The following is a 14698-nucleotide window of genomic DNA, read 5'->3' as shown; positions in this document are numbered from 1 at the left end:
ATTGAACAGCAATTATCCGTTGAGCTACAATCCCATGTCATCAGCATATGTCCCACGGTGATGTACGAAATATAATAAAAACAGCATTCAAAAAACCCCTGACAAATGGAAAAACAATAGGAAATGGACCCCTAAGGCCTGCCATCCTATTCACCCAGCTGGAAGAGCTTGTAGGAACAAAAATGAGTTCACCTTTTTCTGGAAGGTACAGGCTTCTGAGATCTTTGGAAATTGCCCGCAAAGTGTAGTGACATCCTGGGTACATAAGGTAGAAAGCTGTCAATCAATAACAGAAGGTCGCTTAAGCAATCTCCCTCAAGGCATTTATAAGGGGTTTATTTCTAGAAATAACACACACTTGTGATCCGCAGTTAGTTTATACTTTTATTTAAAACGAGAAATAAGACAATGTTTGTGGCTAGGGTCCCCACAGTCCAAATACTTGAAAGCAGGGGGGGTCACTGAAGTCCAGTGTTATTGTCCATAATATTATTAACGGTAATCATTATCATTAAGCATAAGAAACCCTCTTTACACAATATGTACATGGCAGGTGGTGGGAGCAAACCGAAGGAGACTCTTGAGCTGGCTATTTTATTTATTATTTATATTTGCTATTGTCTGAATTGCCACACTTCATCCGGAGATCGCAAGGCGGTTCACAAGATAAGAATACAAAATGAGAACGCAAAATGCATTAATAAAATGAAAGTGGAGCAGATTCCTGTGAGAGGCAGGAGAAACTCTCCTTCCTCGGAGGTTTCAAAGCAGAGGTTGCATGGCCATCGGTCATGTATGATCCAGTTCGAGATTCCTGCAGTACAGGGGGTCGGACCATCACACAAATGCATTCAAAAGGCCATAGAATGTTAATCAGCTAAAGGCCTAATTATGGAGAAATGTTTTTGCCTGGCGCCTAAAGGGACGTATTGAAGGTGCCAGCTGAGCCCCCCCTGGGGAGAAGCATTCCACAAATGGTGAGCCACCACAAAAAAGGCCCGTTCCTGTGTTGCCACCCTCCTGACCTCGTGTGGAGGAAACACACAAAGAAGGGCCTCGTTTTACGATCACGGGGTCCGGGGTTGGTTCATGTGGGGAGAGGCGGTCCTTGAGGTATTGTGGTCCTCGGCTGTTTAAGGCTCTCCAGGTCAGAACCAGCACTTTGAATCGGGCCTGGAAACTAAAGGCTGGGAGACCTGGCCGAATGATTTGCTCCAAGTCAAACTGTACAGTTGGAAGGGACCCCTTGGGTCATCTAGTCCAACGCCCTGCAATGCAGGCAACCCTATGCCTTTCTTTTAATAAAGCCCGAAAACTGATGTTTTTGACACCCTTCTTTGGTACCCCTGCACCCCACCATTCCCTTTGGGCCGGTGGATCAGGACACCAATGCGGACAGGCTAGGATCGTCGTGTGATGGGCTCAAACTGCCTTGCCCCGGTGAGAAACCTGGCCGTTGAATTTGGCACCGGCTGAAGTTTCCGAACCATCTTTTGACCACTGCCTCCTTCAAGCAGCCAGGGACCACCCCATCTCTCAAGGAGAAATTCATCACCCCCCTGGCCCAGGCAGCTGTCTCTGCTCTGCTTGTTTTTTTCAGCCAGGAGGTTTCGACTCTGCCTGTTAAAAATGTCAAAAAGCGCTTCACCTCTCTGCCGCTCCCCCTGCTAACAGCACCACATTCCCAGCGTAAGGCTCCCCTTCGCAGTCCTCGACCTTCACGCCGTTGCCCAACGCCCCTTCCTCCCCAGCCGCCTGGGGGTGCGCAACACCGTTTTGCCCGTGGTTTAAGAACTCCTGGGTCACCGGTTTCAACTCTAGATTGATGGGCTGGCGGTGGATGAGCTGGTGCTTGTACAAACTCGACGTGTAGCTGAACCGCCGCCCGCAGTCCAGACACGAGTAGGGCTTTTCACCCGTGTGGATCCTCTCGTGCCTCACCAAGTCCGCCTTGTCCCGGAAGCCTTTTACGCAGAGGAAGCACCAATGGTTTTTTTGCCCCCTGCGGCTCAGCTTTTTTCGGGCAGCTTTGGTGGCAGCCCCAACCCGGCTTGGGGCAGCTCCCCACGGAGAGTCCCCCGCTGGCCAGTATCCGCTGGAGAAGGTGCCAGCAACGCTCTCTTGGGATGCTGCTGACGGGCTGGGCTGCAAGGATCCAGGCTGCATGCCGGCCTTTTCCTGGCTTGAAGACACTTTTCCGTCACCTGCGGGGAGAAAGAGAGAATCCAAGCAGATGTCATGTCTCGTGCTAGGGAAAGGATTGAAGAAATTAATATATTTCACAAATGCACACACACAAATGTTGCACCTGCAAGTAAGTGTCTCTGTTACTGATTTTAAGATTTTCAATTTTATACATTTCAATAATTTTACAATCATTTTAACATTTCAAAACTCGTCTTCCCCCTCTTTCTGCGGTTCCTTAAATTTATTTTTTGTATTTTCTACATGTTCCAAATTAACTTAATTTACTCATTTATTCATCTACTTTAAATATAAAACTTCAGGTTATTACAATAATCATGCCAATGTCCTTATCTGTTTACAGTTTATTTGTAAATATTCAATAAACCATTTCCATTCTTTTATTAAAAGTTTGTTATCTTTATCTCTTATTCTTCTGGTAAGATTTGCCATTTCTGTATACAGTAGACCCTCGGGTTATATTACCTTCAGGTAATGTAAACTTCAGGTTGCGGACGCGGCAAACCCGGGTTTGCCGCTTGCACATGCGCAGAAGCGCTCTGCGCACCTCATGCATACGCAGAAGTGAGTCTTCCAGTAATGAAATCTTCGGGATATGGCCAGGCCTCCAGAACGGATCCCATACATAACCGGAGGTACCACTGTATTCCATAAGTTTTTGTATCTGTTATACTATTATAACATGTTGTTATCATTATTTGTCCAAGACCTTTTCAAACCTCTTAAAGCATGCAAATGGCTTTCATTCTATCGGTGCAGGCGTTTCTTCTCCCTCCACACGCTGTTCTGGGTGGGCTCTGCCAATCCTACAGAGCCATTTTGGGGTGTTTGTGTGCATGCATGGACAGGGGGAAATCTTGTTGCACTAGTGAGACTTATTGGTTAGTGCATGGTGCTGATAACGGCAAGGTGGCAAGTTTGATCCCCGTATGGGACGGCTGTTCCTTTCAACTCTTCGATTCTGTGATTCCAGCTCTTTGGTTTATTTATTTGCATTTATATCTCACCTTTTTCTCAAAAAAAAAAAAAAGGGAGGTTAGGCTGAGAGAAGGAGAGCGCGCCTGTGTGTGACTGGCCCAAAGTCACCCATCAAGCTTCATGAGTAAGTGGGGATTTGAATCTTGGTTACTCAGGTCCTACTCTGAAACCCTAACCCACCACAAAACGCTGGATCCACCTCTCTGCTTAATCCACCGTTTTATGTTCAGTTGCTGCATATCACACAGCTGTCCCATCGAGACGATGCAGAGGGCCTGAAAACTCTCAAGTAAGAGACCAAATCTCCACAATAGAAGTACTGTTTTGGGGGGACAGGGGGGCGGACAGGTGTGGATGGAGTACGGAATGGGGTAACTGTGCCCCTGAAGGACTAGATGCGCAGCCTGAGAGTCATTTTGGACTCACAGCTGTCCATGGAGGCGCAGGTCAGTTCTGTGTCCAGGGCAGCTGTCTACCAGCTCCATCTGGTACGCAGGCTGAGACCCTATCTGCCTGTGGACTGCCTCGCCAGAGTGATGCATGCTCTGGTTATCTCCTGCTTGGACTACTGCAATGCGCTCTACGTGGGGCTACCTTTGCAGGTGACCCAGAAACTGCAACTAATCCAGAATGCAGCAGCTAGACTGTTGATTGGGAGTGGCCGCCAGGACCATATAACACCGGTCTTGAAAGACCCACATTGGCTCCCAGTACATTTCCGAGCACAATTCGAAGTGTTGGTCCTGACCTTTAAAGCCCTAAATGGCCTCGGCCCAGTACCTGAAGGAGCATCTCTACCTCCATTGTTCTGCCCAGACACTGAGGTCCAGCGCCAAGGGCCTTCTGGCGGTTCCCTCCCTGCGAGAAGTGAGGTTACAGGGAACCAGGCAGAGGGCCTTCTCAGTAGTGGTGCCTGCCCTGTGGAACGCCCTCCCAGCAGATGTCAAGGAAATAACCAACTACCTGACTTTCAGAAGACATATTAAGGCAGCCCTGTATTAGGAAGTTTTTAATGTTTGATGTTTTATCGCTTTATTATTATTATTAATATTCTGTTGGGAGCCGCCCAGAGTGGCTGGGGAAACCCAGCCAGATGGGCGGGGTATAAATTGCTGCCGCTTGTTGTTGTTGTTGTTGTTCAGGTTGACTCACACACACCCAGTTCAATCTCTGGCACCCCTACTTCAAAAAAGAACCAGAAACTAGGTGATGTGAATAGTCCTAACAGGGAAGGGGCGACATCAGTGGCAGCAGGGAGGGAGATACATTGAAAGGGGGTCTTTGCCCAAGGGCTCCCCCGAACCCAGATCCGGCTCTGGCTGGAAGCTGTGGTCCCAGAGGGTAAGCCCAGCCCCATACCTGCACCGTGGCTGCCTTCTACGTGCTTCCTCTGGTGTCTGCTGAGGGCGGGTTTCTGAGTGAAGCTCTGTCCGCACTCGAGGCAGGTGTACGGTCTCTCTCCCGTGTGGACCGTCTGGTGGCGAAGGACTTGCGAAATGTCCCGGAAACTCTTCCCGCACTCTAGGCACTCGGGGCGTTTGCGGCCCACAAGCGTCTTCGGGGGTCGGACGGTGATGCTGACACCTGTTTGGCCAGAGGCGGGGAGCAATATGAGATCCCGCACGAGGAAGGAGCGTCACAAGGTTTAAATAAGGTCATTTGCTTACGTGAATTTTAACCGATGCAAAACTTTTATGGAAACTATGGTGCCAAGCAGTGTGTGTGTACCATACGTAATTGAAAACTACCACACGTTTTGGGAAGTTACTCGTTTGCTGCTTATTTAGACACCTCTTAAGAGATCACAAACAAATGTTGCATGATGGTTCCCAAGATAAGGAAGCAGGGGTTTTTTTGTCTATGCGTCTCTACAATTGGAGGCCATTTTGAATCAAGGTTGCAGAATGAACCTTTCAAAACTGCACTGGTTTTTAGGTTTCTGAGAATTATTGAGTACAAGCCTGCTCGTAAGTAAGCAATTAAGTAAGTAAATACAGTAGATTAGATAGACAGACAGACAGATAGAAGGATAAAAATATTTTTGACAAGCTAAAAAGGGTGTCTCTTATTAACTGGGCAGCAGATTTTGTTTTTCTGTGAAGGTTATGTTTAATACAGTATCTTATGAGGACAGTATCAGGAACATCTGAGAACAGACATTTCTCCTCCTAATATTTATTCCGCTGTCATTTTAAGAGAGGCACTTTGCCTCTCTCTCTCTCACACACACACACACAGACAGAATTCCTCTTCTTAAGATAATATTAGAAGAGGCATTTCCTTATCTCTCACACAGCAAGAGGGAATCACTTTGTCCCTTGCAATTATTCATAGCAGAATGCGGAAAGGTGAACGCTCCTGATGATCCTGTGGGAAGTTTCATATTATTGTGGAATATTAAGAAGAAAAAGAAGAGTTTGGATTTGATATCCCGCTTTATCACTACCCTAAGGAGTTTCAAAGCGGCTAACAATCCCTTCCTCCCCCACAATAAACACTATTAAGTATATCAACACACCAAAGTTGGAATCCAAATACAGTGGTACCTTGATTCTTAAATTTAATCCGTTCTGGGAGTCCGTTCAACTCCCAAAACGGTTCGAAAACCAAGGTGAGGCTTCCGATTGGCTGCAGGAGCTTCCTGCACTCAATCAGAAGCCACATTGGACGTTCGACTTCCGAAAAACTTTCGCAAACCGGAACACTCACTTCTGGGTTTGCGGCGTTCAGGAGCCGATTTGTTCAAGAGCCAAGCCGTTCAGGAACCAAGGTACCACTGTATTACATCTTCTATTGTAAGTTGCATAGTTTCAATAATCTGCATGGAGCTGCAGGGTTTGTGCAGTTATTGAAAAGCTTTATATTTTTTGTGTGTGCAGATTCTATTCCCTCATATTCATCTTTTGTGGCACCCGCAAAATTGATTACGGCGTACGTACCTGTGTAATTCTTTTCTTCCAGATGTTTTCTGAGATGTCTATTGAGTGCCGGCTTCTGGGTGAAGCTCTGCCCGCACTCGGAGCAGGAATACGGCTTCTCTCCGGTGTGGACTGTCTGGTGCCGGAGGACATGCGAGATGTCCCGGAAACTCTTGCCACATTCCGGGCACTCAGGACGCTTGCGGCCAGTGTGGGTCTTCTGGTGTCTATCCAGCTGCCACGCATCCTGGAAGCTTTCCCCACATTCGAGGCACCAGTGGCCATATTCTTCCAAGCGCACAACGGTCTCGTAGACCCCCTCGCTGCAGAGCGTGGCTTCGTCCCACCTCTCCAGCGGCTCCGTCTCATTCTCCTGTTCCAGATCACAGCTGCTTTCGAGGGAACCAGGCCGCCCCAATAACGTCCCGAGCACCACCGGTAGCCTGGGACTTCCTCGCTGGAAAGGGCCCACCTTGCTCCCATTCAGAGTTGTTTCGCCAGCTGAGACCGCATAGCCATCCAGGTTCACTTTCCCTGAACGGGAAAAGGAAACAGAAGAATCAGGCTGGATTTTACTGCACAGTATTTAAAAATATACAAAAGAGCTCTGCTGGACACCAACGCTGCTTCCACAGGGCCACATTTTGATGGGGCATTTGCATGACATCTTAAACACCCTCTCTCATTTTAGCTTCTAAAGCTCAGAGAAATCTGACTCTCTTTATCTCATTGGATGAGCTGCACAATTTTCACAGGCCTTTTGCTCTGCTATTCTGGTCAATTATGCCTCTATTTACTTTGCTCTAGCAGCTAGCATTTTCCTAGATTCCTCTAGCTGTTTCCTTCTCTATGGCTTGTCTCTTCTGCCAAGAAATCATCATCATCATCATTAGAATTTATATACTGCCCAATACCCGGGGGTCTCAGGGTGGTTCTAATAATAATAATAATAATAATAATAATAATAATAAGAAGAAGAAGAAGAAGAAGAAGAAGAAGAAGAAGAAGAAGAAGAAGAATAATGGTGATGATTTATACCCCACCCTCCCCAAAATAAAATCAAGATATAAAACCACAAAATACCTAATAAAAATAAAAACAGATGCCTCCATGGGAAGCCCACAAACAAGACTGGAGAGCAAACAACCTAAATGGGATCAATGGGATCCATACAATTCATACATACCCAATGAGTTGGGACACAGGCTGCCCTCCAACGGCGACCACTCGGCCTCAGGGGAGACCACGATCACCTCCTCCTCGTGTCTCCCCAGTGCCTAAAAGAGCAGAGAGGATTCCCGTCAAGTCAACGCCTTGGAGTCAGGAGGGCGAACCCCCCCTCAGGCTCACCCTGAGGAAGATCAAATCTGAAAACTTTCTCAAAAGACGAGCAGGTCAAATCAGCAATGATACACAGGGCAAAGGATTTGGGACACAATATCCAGATGGCAGATTGGGAAAGGTTATGGAAAACAGATTTGAAATTTACAGCATGCTGTACACAGAAAATTATATGAAAATGATGTACCGGTGGTATTTGACTCCTAGTAAGTTAGCAAAAATGTATAGAACTAGTGCAAATACCTGGTGGGAATGTAAAGAAAAAGAAAATTTGTCATATGTGGTGGTCGTGTAAGGTAATAAAATCTTTCTGGGAGATGATATATAATGAAATTTTTAAAAAATGTTTAAAATAACTTTTGTTTAAAAAACCAGGAGCTTTTCTATTAGGAATTATAGGAATTATATTCCAAAGAAGACATTTTATGTATACAACAACTGCTGCACGGATGTTACTAGCCCAGAGATGGAAAGAAGACAGAGTTCCTACCAGAGAGGAATGGCAAACTGAGCTGATGGACTGGAAAGCTCAGGAAACAAGAGGACAAAAACTTTATAAAAGGAATGGGATTTAAAAAAAAATTATTTAGGAGACCATTGCAAGCTGATGAAAACATGAGCAGGATTTTAAACTCACTTGTAGTGAAACAATTATTATGGACAATACAGTGGTACCTCGGGTTACATACGCTTCAGGTTACAGACTCCACTAACCCAGAAATATTGCTTCAGGTTAAGAACTTTGCTTCAGGATGAGAACAGAAATTGTGTTCCGGCGGCGCGGCAGCAGCAGGAGGCCCCATTAGCTAAAGTGGTGCTTCAGGTTAAGAACAGTTTCAGGTTAAGTACGGACCTCCGGAACGAATTAAGTACTTAACCCGAGGTACCATTGTATGGAGTGATACAAAATATAGACTATGGAATAATATGCAGCTGTAAATGTTGACAACAGGACCCACGGAGGGGGTGGAGGGAGAAGTCTTGAGATTCAGAGTAATCTCTGTACAGTGGTACCTCGGGTTAAGAACTTAATTCGTTCCCGAGGTCCGTTCTTAACCTGAAACTGTTCTTAACCTGAAGCACCACTTTCGCTAATGGGGCCTCCCACTGCACAATTTCTGTTCTCATCCTGAGGTAAAGTTCTGAACCCGAGGTACTATTTCTGGGTTAGCGGAGTCTGTAACCTGAAGCGTATGTAACCTGAAGCGTCTGTAATCCGAGGTACCACCGTATACGGATATACATTTGGATTGTTCTAATGTTACATTTCTAAAATCAAATCAAAATGATTTAAAATAAAATCTTAAGACTTTCTCTCCTTTACCTCGGCCTCTGGTTGCTGGCGTCTGAGGAAATCTTCGGCCAGGGCCACCGCCTGGGAACAGGCCTGAGGGCCGCGATCCCTGACCCAGCTCTGCATCTCCGGAGGCAGGATGGTCAGGAACCGCTCCAAGATCACCAGCTCCAGGATCTGCTCCTTGGTGTGCCTCTCCGGCTTCAGCCACTGCCAGCAGAGTTCCCGGAGCTTCTTGCAAACCTCTCGGGGTCCCTCGGCTTCCTGGTAGCCAAACTGCCCGAAACGTCTGCCCTGCGCGTCGGTGCCAGTGTCGTCCTTTCCCACGGCCTCTTTCTCCGACGTCCTGTTTTCTCCAGCGACCGGATTGCTAAAGGCTGCTGGAGCTCCTCTGCCATTGCTCACCAGAAGCTGAGCGACTCCATCTCCGCTGGGCCACTGGCCAGCAACCGTCACGGCCTCACAAGAGCCCCACAGCAACGGTTTCGATGGCTGCTGGCTTCCCCACCCGGAGGGAAGGGGCTGCACGGCCTTTAGGACCTCCTGCCACTGAGTTTCCCAGCGTTGCGCCAAGCCTTCCTCGGATCCCTGGGTCAACTCTTGGGGGGGCACCCAGCCCAGAAGCTCCCCAATGGTCCCAACCTGGATGACGCGAGGGACCACCCGTTCCCCTTCGGATTCCAGAAGCCCCGCTTGGGATCCCTCCCTCAGTTTCGCGCCAGGGAACGCCTCGTGTTCTAGAACGTTCTGCAAAGGGAGACTCATGACTCCGCCGGCCCTCAGCTCGGCAGCCATTTTGTCCAACGGCGTCGGAACACCGGAGGCAATGTCCACAGAGACCGTAGAAAGTGTTATTTTAAGCTGGAAAGCCCATCACTGGAAGGACAAGGGTTCAGAAATGTTCCCACATCGAGACCTGCAGGCCTAAAACAAACAAACAAACAAACAAACAAACAAACAAACAAACAAACAGAATATTTGTAGCCTTCTCCTTAAAGGAAGAGCTAAACAAAGAGTTTACTCCTTCTTATTCAATGTGTGAGAGACTTGTGCCTTTGTGGATGTACCACAGGTGGTGCCAGGAAGGACCTTGCCATCAGTCGCACCTCCTTTAAAATAAGCGCATCTCATGTTTTCATTTGCCAGGCTAATTCCTCCAGGACACACCAGCAGGATCTGTCGATGGTGCTGCAAGTCACTCCGGTCAAATGGTGACTTTATGCTGGATTCAGCAAAATTTCCAGACAGCAAGAAAGAAACTTCTTTTCCCTGAATGAAGATGACAAAAAGTGGAATAAATAAGCCAAACCAAGTTGTTTTGGCTGTTGAGTCATTCTGAAAGAGAAACCATATTTTAAGCCTTCAGGCTGAGCATCTGCCTTGCACTATCCTGGGTTCAATCTTTTGCATCTCCATGCAGAGCTCGGGATAAGCTGGGTTTCCATGTTGATGATAATAATAATAATAATAATAATAATAATAATAATAATAATAATAATAATTTATTTATTTATACCCCACCCATCTGGCTGGATTTACCAGCCTCTTTGGGCAGCTCCCAACAGAATAATAATAACAATAATAAAGCGAAAAACATCAAACATTAAAAACTTCCCTAAACAGGGTTGCCTTCAGATGTCTTCTGAAAGTCAGATAGCTGTTTATTTCCTTGACATCTGATGGGGGGGGTGTTCCACAGGGTAGGTGCCACTAATGAGAAGGCCTTGCCTTTTTTCCGAGTGTGCTCATTCAACTTTTCCCTTTCCTCCAGTCACTTTCTTCATGATCAGAGCTTGTGCAGCTAGACTGAACCTTTTCTTTTTCTATATGCACAACGGCAAATATAATTGGCAAGCTTTGAAAAGCCTCAGGCCCTTGGGCAAGGGTACCAGTTAAAAGCGCTTTGCTAAACTGGGCCTGCTGTCCGGATCTAGCAGCTGGCGCAACATCATGAGAAGAACATTTCAGTTCTGAGCTAAATGGACCAATGGAACAACATAGTCCGTAGATGGACCAATGCTTGTCTCCTGTGTCATTTTATCCTCTCAACAACCCAGTTAAGTAGTCTTTAGGCTGAGAGAGAACGTGAGAGGCTAAAGGTTGCTCAATGAGCTTTACAGCCATGTGGAGACTTGAACTCGTGTCTCCCTCTTCCTAGTCCAGCACTCCCAACTCGACGTGACTGACCTATGCAGCCCTGCAGAGGTCAGGGATGATGCGAGCTGTTAGTGGTTTGAGTATCAGACTCGGACCTGGGCGACCAGAGTTAAAATTACCCCACAGCCATGAAACCCACTAAGTGACCTTGGGCCATTCATTGCTTCTCAGCCTACCTGGCAGGGTTAAATGAGGATTAAATGAGGAGGGAGAGAACCCATGTAGGCCACACCTTTAGCTCCTTGCAGGAAGAGGTGAGTTACAAATGCAATAAACCAAGTTCTCTCCTCTAACCATATGGCACAAAAAAAGAAATATATATATATATTTATATAAATAAAAGAAATCACACTCCCAGTGTTCTTATTAGATAAGTGATTCTCGGGAATACCTATTCTTCCTTTGAATCCATTTGCTTACACACCTGGTTAATTCCATAATTTTATGCTTGCTCACAATCCTACCTGAAGTCACCTTTGCTGTTTCACACCCCTGACATTCCTTAGGAAACAACCTCAAATTTAACTTTTAAGTAAAAAAGCAAACAAACCCCAAAACAGAGTTTTGTGTAAAGTGTTAACCTACCACCCCATTATTATCTAAACTAGGACGTCCGGTTGGTTGTTGAGTGACTTTCTCCCTTGTTGTGGACCAAGATAAGCAAAACCCGCAAAATTTCTAGCAGTTGCTGTTAGAAATAAGGGTCACAACGATGAGCTTTCGATTTTGTCTGGTTTTTAATTTAAATTGGGCAGCGTTGTCTGCTTAGCTGCCTTCATATATGTCTGTTTCTTTGTGCACAAATTGCAATGCTTGGTGGCTGATTAAAAATATTGATCTACTGTAACAGGATGTTCTATGGCACAACTTCGATGTGTATTAAGGGGGAGACGTTCTTCTTAAAAGCCTCCCCACTTTTGCAAGAATCCTCTATCGAACCACTGCTTCTTCACTTTTTCCTATCTCACCCCCCATCCACCCCAATTGCACGAAAGTTACTTTCCCATCCTAAAACGCCAAAAAGATGCAATGGCAAACCGTAGCATTTATGAAGGAGAAATAAAATACTAAAATACTGAAGAACAAGAAGAAGAAGAAGAGGAGGAGGAGACTCTGTAGTTGTAGACAGAGGTGGTGTACAGGGAAACACATGTACAGGAAAACATACGAAAATCCGATTTATCAAAGATCTAGGTCAAAAGTGAACGGAAGTGGCAGAGGGCAAGAGTTTGCATCTGCTCTGCACCACTTGCACATTTAGAAACTTTCCCCTTTCCCCCTCCACATGCAACTCACAGCACATCCTGCCCCACTGCGCTAGATCGGCTTCAGCCCCACAGAGGCTCTCCTCTTTCTGGTCTGGCTGTATCCTGCAGCAAAGGGGCTGGGGTGGGGGGTGGGGAGCATCCAGAACAGGAAGTGGGCAGCCCTAATTTATTTCCCCTTCACCCCCAACTTCTCAGTCTCTCTAGGAACCAAAACACTCACAATGTAACCCTTCATGTGCCTGTAAAAAAACACACACCAAAAAACCCCAGCCAACCAGAGACACACCTTTAGCCTCACGATCTTATAAAACACACATTTTATCAATAGGGTATGGAGTACGATGTCCCCATTTTCATCAGAGGAATGTTGGAGGGAATGGACTCAGCTGTGCAAATCCCCACAGAGCGAGGAGGGATCCACAGGGTCATCTAGTCCAACCCCCTGCAAATGCAGCAATTACATATTGGAAGAAGCTGGGGCTTAAACTCTGGACCTCCTGCATGCAAGCCGCGCGGCACCTCCCCAAGGGCAATGCATGCACTCTGCATATGCTCAGAGGGCCCACCGGAGCCTTCATATTCCTGCCTGCCATGACGCAGGCTCTGAAAAGCTAGACACCTCATCTGTCCCAAACACAAGTTCTGCCCATGTTGGAAGTTCCCCTACTGCCCCGCTCTACCCAGGGCAATGCAACCCCACGATCAACTCAGCTGTGGTACTAAAGGGGTTAAAGGGCCTGAGCTAGAGAGTCCTAGAGAGGACAGGAAATGGCGAGCGCATGGGGGAACTAAAACGCTGGCGGAATCTTCCTGGTGCACCTTTCTTTCCCTTCCCTTATTTCTTTGGAGGAAGCTGGGCTGTTTAAAGGGGTGGTGGTGTTATTTAGTCGTGTCCGACTCTTTGTGACCCCCTGGACCAGAGCACGCCAGGCCCTCCCGTCTTCCACTGCCTCCCGCAGTTTGGTCAAACTCATGCTGGTAGCTTCGAGAACACTGTCCAACCATCTCATCCTCTGTCGTCCCCTCCTCCTTGTGCCCTCCATCTTTCCCAACATCAGGGTCTTTTCCAGGGAGTCTTCTCTTCTCATGAGGTGGCCAAAGTATTGGAGCCTCAGCTTCAGGATCTGTCCTTCCAGTGAACACTCAGGGCTGATTTCCTTCAGAATGGAGAGGTTTGATCTTCTTGCAGTCCATGGGACTCTCAAGAGTCTCCTCCAGCACCATAATTCAAAAGCATCAGTTCTTCGGTGATCAGCCTTCTTTATGGTCCAGCTCTCACTTCCATACATCACTACTGGGAAAACCATAGCTTTTACTATACGGACCTTTGTTGGCAAGGTGATGTCTCTACTTTTTAAGATGCTGTCTAGGTTTGCCATCACCTTTCTCCCAAGGAGCAGGCATCTTTTAATTTTGTGGCTACTGTCACCATCTGCAGTGATCGTGGAGCCCAATAAAGTAAAATCTCTCACTGCCTCCATTTCTTCCCCTTCTATTTGCCGGGAGGTGATGGGCCCAGTGGCCATGATCTTCGTTTTTTTGATGTTGAGCTTCAGACCATATTTTGCGCTCTCCTCTTTCACCCTCATTAAAAGGTTCTTTAATTCCTCCTCACTTTCTGCCATCAAGGTTGTGTCATCTGCATATCTGAGGTTGTTGATATTTCTTCCAGCAATCTTAATTCCCGCTTGGGATTCATCCAGCCCAGCCTTTCACATGATGAATTCTGCATATAATTTAAATAAGCAAGGAGACAAAATACAGCCTTGTCGTACTCCTTTCCCAATTTTGAAATGTAGCAGGAACCCCCCCACCCCAATCATTCTGTTTGTACAAACTTCACACACTCACACTCACACACTACATACGCCACATTTCTGTTATAAATTCATAGAAAAATCAACCATACATCGGATTTGCACTGTTCCATTTTTATTTTACTCCATATGACAAGGACTATCAAAGGGGGGTGGCTTGGTTCTGGTCAGCCATAATCCCGTCACCATCCCAGCACATCCACAGGAGCCCTGCCCAGTTGCTATGTCAACCCTAATGATCCCAGACAGAAGACAATCAAGATCACAAAGAACTTGCATATGTGAGTGGACTCAGCATGGACTGAAACAAAGGACAATGATCAGATCTTCCCTCTGGGGGCAGGAAACTGCCAACTCCCCTTTGTCTCCTGGAAGTGACTCATGAGGAGGGGGAAAGGAGGAACCAGCCAGGTGACAGGACACTCAGGTTACCACCACAACTCCTCCCTCAACCCCTCCTTTCTGTAATGTATGCATGATGTTTCTGGGGGTGGGCTTGACCTAGAGGATGGGAATTTCAAAAGTTTTTATAAGGTCTTGCACACCATCTTTCTGGGTCTTTCCTCTCTCCTGCAAGTGAGGGGAACACCCTGTAGCAACAGTTCAATAAAGGCCAAGCCTACAGGCTGCTGTTTTGCTCCAAGTTGGTGTCTTTGTTTTTGTCCAAGGGAGCCCTCGGATTTTTCCAGTAACAGAACCAATCAGTTGTTCCATATCCAG

General features: G+C 46.7%; 1 protein-coding gene across 4 annotated transcripts; it reads right to left on the bottom strand.

Annotated features, from left to right (window-relative positions):
• Positions 1–371: 371 nt before the first annotated feature.
• Positions 372–12331, bottom strand: LOC308580500 (uncharacterized protein). 4 transcript variants are annotated; one of them, XM_081182223.1, is made up of 7 exons: positions 12190–12309; positions 9804–10005; positions 8767–9660; positions 7288–7378; positions 6123–6635; positions 4543–4767; positions 372–2204 (listed from the first exon to the last, which is right to left on the bottom strand). In XM_081182223.1, the coding sequence occupies exons 3-7, from the start codon at positions 9529–9531 to the stop codon at positions 1645–1647; spliced, it is 2154 nt and encodes a 717-aa protein (XP_081038349.1). In that variant the 5' UTR covers positions 9532–9660; positions 9804–10005; positions 12190–12309; the 3' UTR covers positions 372–1644. The 4 variants fall into 4 exon arrangements, with proteins under 4 accessions (XP_081038349.1, XP_081038350.1, XP_081038348.1 ...); XM_081182224.1 differs by lacking the exon at positions 9804–10005 and having other exon boundaries at positions 12190–12331; XM_081182222.1 differs by having other exon boundaries at positions 8767–10005.
• Positions 12332–14698: the final 2367 nt, after the last annotated feature.

The sequence above is a fragment of the Podarcis bocagei genome (genome assembly GCF_964188305.1).
Source record: "Podarcis bocagei genome assembly, chromosome: 2".
Lineage (NCBI taxonomy): Eukaryota > Metazoa > Chordata > Lepidosauria > Squamata > Lacertidae > Podarcis > Podarcis bocagei.
This window is presented reverse-complemented; position numbering and strand designations above follow the sequence as displayed.

What these genes read in the sequence shown, in the direction of transcription:
- LOC308580500 (XM_081182224.1), bottom strand. Translation starts at nt 9,531, where the DNA reads ATGGCTGCCGAGCTGAGGGCCGGCGGAGTCATGAGTCTCCCTTTGCAG. An exon ending in CCTGTGTCCCAACTCATTGG is followed by an intron (nt 6,636 to 7,287) that starts GTATGTATGAAT and finishes TTTCCCGTTCAG; the next exon opens with GGAAAGTGAACCTGGATGGC. An exon ending in AGAAGGCAGCCACGGTGCAG is followed by an intron (nt 2,205 to 4,542) that starts GTATGGGGCTGG and finishes TTCTCCCCGCAG; the next exon opens with GTGACGGAAAAGTGTCTTCA.